This window comes from Strongylocentrotus purpuratus, unplaced genomic scaffold (genome assembly GCF_000002235.5).
Source record: "Strongylocentrotus purpuratus isolate Spur 01 unplaced genomic scaffold, Spur_5.0 spur5_scaffold_11, whole genome shotgun sequence".
Classification (NCBI taxonomy): domain Eukaryota; kingdom Metazoa; phylum Echinodermata; class Echinoidea; order Camarodonta; family Strongylocentrotidae; genus Strongylocentrotus; species Strongylocentrotus purpuratus.
In genome coordinates this window covers 24,553,429-24,559,428 of record NW_022145596.1, presented here as the reverse complement: position 1 = coordinate 24,559,428, position 6,000 = coordinate 24,553,429, and the positions used below count along the sequence as shown (strand labels likewise).

The 6,000-nt window shown below is 34.8% G+C and overlaps 1 protein-coding gene across 1 annotated transcript in view; it reads left to right on the top strand.

The window, feature by feature from the left end:
- The first annotated feature begins 532 nt into the window (after window positions 1–532).
- LOC594321 (helicase with zinc finger domain 2) overlaps window positions 533–6,000 on the top strand; it is a 66,424-nt gene continuing 60,956 nt past the window's right edge. The window contains exons 1-4 of the mRNA XM_030980939.1: window positions 533–659; window positions 2,089–2,134; window positions 4,768–4,816; window positions 5,436–5,642. Of these exons, the coding sequence (XP_030836799.1) occupies window positions 2,118–2,134; window positions 4,768–4,816; window positions 5,436–5,642 (273 nt within the window). The 5' untranslated portion in view covers window positions 533–659; window positions 2,089–2,117. The remainder of the gene's footprint in view (window positions 660–2,088; window positions 2,135–4,767; window positions 4,817–5,435; window positions 5,643–6,000) is intronic.

Here is a 6,000-nt window from a genome sequence, read left to right as displayed (position 1 = left end):
TCTTTCCTCCTAGATTTTCAGACACACAGAAAGAAGTGCCCTCAGCCCGTCTAGCTACTAAGTTGCCAGGGCAAATATATAATTATGCCCAGAATAAGCGAGTACTATATGACAATGAAATGTCGGTTCAGACCATGCAAGGCAATGATATTATAGAAATGGTAAAATGATTCGAGAACCTGAAATACAAGCAATTATATTGCCCATCATCTGTGAAACATTTTTTTTCTAACTCGTTTACTGGTATATATACCGTGTATACTCCTGTTCATCCAAGCGTGAACACATACCTCACAAAAATTATACCAAATATAAAAGATTTGGGATGCCCTCTTTCATAAGATGTATATTAATTTACTTTTCATAGATGACTTTTAAAATAATTAGCAATTTTCTAGGTGTAAACTTTTTTTTGACTCGCACTGTAGATCTACAACTATCGAGACACACACTACATATACGCGGTATTATATGTACGCAGCTAGCTCCAGTATAGTTAGTAGTCTACTCTCTAAAACTATTTTTCGATTTCTAAGCTGAGCAGCTGAGCTAAATTATAAAGAAAAAGAGAAAAGCCGAAATGCCATTACTTTTGCTTTTAGAAGGCTATTTGGCAGATTGCTGTCATATCCAGTCTAAAATCAAGTTAGAAAAGCTAGGTAAGTTTAGTTCAAAACTATAGTGCAACGTGCATGTCATTGTCTGTCTCAATCTCATCTCATTGATGATTGAGTTCGGTCTGTCTATGAAAGTACGGGATTTGTAACAACCCCACTCGTTCATTTTTTTGTATGGTAAAGCCTAATGGTATACCCTCATTTTTCTGGTCAATTAGCTATATTGAATCAACGTGCAGCTAATTCTACTGCGTAAGTATATATTATAAAGAAGGCTGTATTATGTTGTCATTTGCAGAAGTGTGTAAATGCAGTTGCAGATTGGGGGTGGTGGGAGGGGGGGTGCTATCAGGTGGGGATCTACGGGGGGAGGGAGAGGAGGGGCCGACGGGCCAGGCCCCCTGATCCCCCCAAAAAAATTAAAAAGGAAAAGGAAAAAAAAAAATTCTCACAAATTGGGCCACAAAAAAAAGTGCTCTTACCCCCCCCCCCCCCCCCCCCCCGCTTATTCACTCGATGGTCCCTTCAAAACTGGAGGGAAAAAAAAGGGAAAAAATTGCTCTTACACACCACCTCTCCCACCCCCCCCCCCCCCACCTGCTTTTATATTCGCCGGCTGGCTTAGTCACCGCTAAATATTTTCTCATGGATTGGGCCCCCCCCCCCACACTTGCCGTCACACGGACAAACAAAATGTTATGCCCCATTTACAGGGCATTTTGAGTACATATTTTAACAAAAACGATGAGTCAACATTTTTTAGTAACTATATATAAACTATAATAATAAATTACATAATTTATAAAGTGCTTAATCCAATATGTTTCTAAGGTAGAACGTAAAATAAACATACACTACAGCAATGATAGCTTAGTACATAATTCTAATAATAACATATTGCAGATAAGTAAAACTTACTTTAAACAAAACTCCTCTATAAATTACTATTACAAAAAATACTTCAAAATTTCCTTTAAAAACTCTACAGATGGGGATTGACGAATACTTATTGGTTAACTGTTCCATTCTGTAGGGGCTGCAACAGCAAAAGTATGATCAAAGTATGATTGGAAATTAGCATGTGTAGTTGACCGTAATGAACGTGATGGAACAATAGGTTTGAGAAGGTTGTTTGAATATGATGGAGCATAAGCCTAATCATGTTTAATTTAGAATACTAACAAAAGAATCTTTAAGTTTTAATTGATAAGAATTATGCTTCTACTTCCATTTTCTAAAAAAGGATATAATATATGATTTACAGAAAATTGTAGGCCTATACCCTATTCACATGAACGTAGTTTGATCTCATTTCCTTTCCGATAAATTTGCTTTAGTAGAACTATTCCCTTCACAGATTTGTAGTTCACTATATACTTCTTTTTAATGAATTGTGCCTAGGTAAGTCTGGTTTCCTGGCACTATGTTTCATCAGGTAGAATTTATGATTTACTTTTCTTCTCATTGATAGGCATCGGCTAACTGAGAAAGAAGACAACCATGGATTGGGAAGGAATGTGAGTATATATGTCTATGTAAAACTATGATAAAAATGTGCCAATATATCAAAAGCTTGAATATATACATGTATGTGCATGTTTTCTGTAGTGAAATGAGCAAATATACATAAAACAACACAAATGTGAATTATCATTTTTATGCCATTTCTTTAACAAGCAATTACATTCCTTTAAGTGCAATATTTAATATTTCTTTATCTGCAGGTATAGTACCAGAGCGATTAAAAATTGCAAAGGTTATCCCTGTTTTTAAAAATGGTACTAAAGAAAATGTTTTTAATTACCAACCTATATCTAAGCGTACACTTTTTTTTTTTTTTTTTTTGAGTCCAAAAAAATCGCAACGACTCAGCCAGCCGAAAAGTCGCTCAGTGGGGGGGGGGGGGGGGGGGGGGGTAAGCGGACACTAGCTGTGGGCATTTTTTTTTTTTTTTTTTTTTATAATAAAAAAAACAAAAACAAAAAACAAAACAAAGGGTTTTTTTTTTTTAGGGGGGTTTACACACATAAAAATACCTAAGGGGGGGGGGGTTTAACCCCCAACCCCCCCCCCCTGCGTACGCCCCTGATGACATTTGCAATATTTCTGATAAACTGAAGTTTATTTTATTTGCTGATGACTCAAGTGTTTTTATGTCTCATTCTGATGTCCAGGTTTTACAAAATGTTTTTAAGCAAGAAATGTTGAAACTTTCTAATTGGTTTTTATATAATAAATTGGTTTTAAATTATGATAAAACTAGGTTTATTGTTTTTAAAAATAGAAGTATTGATTTTAACAACATTCATTTACGAGTAAATGATCATAATTTTGAACGTGTAGATAATCTTAAGTTTTTAGGTATTGTAATTAATCATAAATTGAAGTGGCATTAGCATATAAATGTGGTGTGTAATAAAATAGCAAAAAATATAGGTGTGTTATATAAAGTTCATTTTTTATCCCTTAAACATTCTGAAAATGTTGTATCATACTTTAATAACACCATATTACTGTATAGTTGCATGGGCAAATTAAAAAAAAATGATATGTTAAGGTTACTTAAGCTTCAAAAGAAAGCAATACGCATTATAACTCATTCCCAATATTATGCTCACTGTAATTCTTTATTTTGTAAACTTAAAATTTTAAATGTAATCGATATGCATAACTTTTATATTGCAGTTTTCATGTTTTCATGCAATTTGCTTACTATTTTACATGTTTTAACTTGAATTGTGATGTGCATAATTTTAATACTAGAAATGCCCTAAATTATCACCTCCCCAAGATTATAACGACTTGTATGAAAAATTCACTATTTTTTAAAGGACCATTAATATGGAATAGTATACCTCAGGAAATTAAAAAATGCAAAACTCTCAAACTTTTTAAAATCAAATATAAAACATTTCTGTTAAATAAGTATAATAATCAGTATTAATAGCATAGGCAAATTTTGACTTTTTTTTTTACTCTGATCGTGCATGATAGTAAGTTTTAGTATGTTCTTTGTTTTTTGTTCTGTTCTTTTGTCCTCGTTTTCCTGTATGTGTGTTTTTAGGGGTAGGCTTTTATATAAGGAATCTTTCCTTTCTGCCTATCCCAAATGCTCTTATAAATTGCCATTGTATTATTTATCACTTTCTTGTTTTTTTTTATAACTCCATTCTGTATTTGTATGTTTTAAATGTTTTTATGAAGAGTGTTGAATAAACTTTGAATTTGAATTCGGTTTGTGTGAAAATGTGAACCCATTGCCTACTGACACCAGATGGTGAAAGTCTTCACAATATTCAGATTGAATTAACAAGTATTTGATGATTGTTTGAAAGTAGGCTTACAGGTTTGCATGGCAAGAAGAAAACTTGGATAGTAGATGTGCGGTACAACCATTGGATAGTCCCTATAAGGACTGGTTGTATTCTGTTGATTGAGAAGTCCTGAAATGACTGAGAATCAATATAGACTCCACATTTTCGACAGTTGACCTATCCTTAGGAGAGGGGCAGGGGGGGGGGGGGTTGGTAATTAATGAGCCCTATATGTTTTTTTCATGAGAAAAAATTTAGCAGGGAATCAGCAGGGGAATGGGGGTAATGGAGCATGCACTATTTCTTTTTTTTTTACTCAACACCCCCCCTCCCCCATCCCTTTCAGAGCAACCCCCCCCCCCCCAAAAAAAAAAAAAAAAAAAAAAATGGCCAGGGATGGGGGCCGTCTACCTTTTTTTATTAAAAAAAAAAGGTGTTTTCTTCTTCTCCAATAGTACCTTAGTGTTGAGATCTGATGAGCTGCATGGGTCCTGATGGATTTCTTGAAGTATTCTTTATTGTATTAAGGACTCTGGTAACAACAACACAAACACATATAAACATTCCTTTTGAGGACCATCCACATAGTTGTATATTAAATCTACTTGTTTGATCATTGTTTTTTTATAATAATATTAAAAAAATAAAAATATTAGGATTAAACAGCTATTAGAATTTAGTATTGAGTGATGTGATACATTTGTATGCAAATTTCAATTTGATTGCAAGCACAGCATTTGTAACAATGAAACTACCAACTAAAGACAGACTTAGTATGTCTCATTTATTACCTCAACTGAACTTCCTTATCCTGTATTGTATTTCTTTGTTTACAGGAATGGTATAGTCCAACAGTGGAGACATCAGCATGCTCCTTTTTTCAAGGCAAGAAAGACAAGATAAATGACAAAGGGATGAAGGAAGAGAAGAAAGGAAGAGAGGAGAGTGAGAGAAAGAGGGAGAGAGAGAGAGAGAGAGAGGGGTGATATCGAGAAGAGAGGGGTGATATCGAGAGAGAGAAAAAGAGAGAGAAAGGATGGAGAGAGAGAGGGAGAGGGGTGGGGACATGGAAAGAAATAAAAACATAAAGAGAGATGGGGGTTGGGGCAAGAAATCAGGAGAGTGTGAGAGAGAGAAAGGGGAGAGAGAGAAAGAAAGAGAGAGAGAGAGATGGGAGTGTTGAATGGAGGGTAGAGGAAGAAGAATATTGATGGGTAAGAATATGAATTCTATTTTATTGACTAGATCAACACAAGAATAATTTTAATATAGGAGATACATTACATTTTCTCGTAAGTTTGGCGTGACATCATCAATGCTTGTTAACAACACTAAAGTGCATGTTTGTGAAAATGTTAGTAATTTTGTAGCAGGTCTATTAAAGGGAGAATAGTCGCATCTCAACTAGTTTAAGACTCTATAACTTCAACTCTTACAACTTTTAAGCATATTCTCTGCGGTACATGTAATATCAAACCTCTCCTTGTTTCTCTTACCATGAAAGGATTGCATTCTGAATTTCATTGGAAACCTGAACATAGTTGCTACCGAACTCCTTAGGGAGGGAGACTACCTCACTGCTGCTGGACACTTTGCCAAAGCGATCCAGCTGTTCAATGTTCTGGACCGAAATGGGCATCTGAATGATAGATGTGATCTGGCTAATCGGAATCTTCTCTACTATTTGCATGCGGAAGCTTGCATACGTTGTGTAAGGATTAACGTTTGTTTGTGTTTGTCATTTGTGAAAGGAATTGATGCGATGTCTTGTGTCATTAATAATAATAATAATAGTGAACATTTATAATGTGCCATCATCGTGATCAATACCTGCATAACTTTTGAGGTATTCAGTCTCCTGCAGCTTTGATTTGATAATAAATTCCTTCTTTTCAGATAGTTATGAAGAAGCAAACTGCGACGTTTTTTATCAGGCCTGTCAATAAATGGCAACTGCGCAAAGCGGAAAGTCCTATGCATACTTACTGAAATTTGTGTTATAAAATACAGAAATTATGAAGCGTATTACCCTGACATGTATGTCATCATAAAGGAAAAAGACTGTTGTG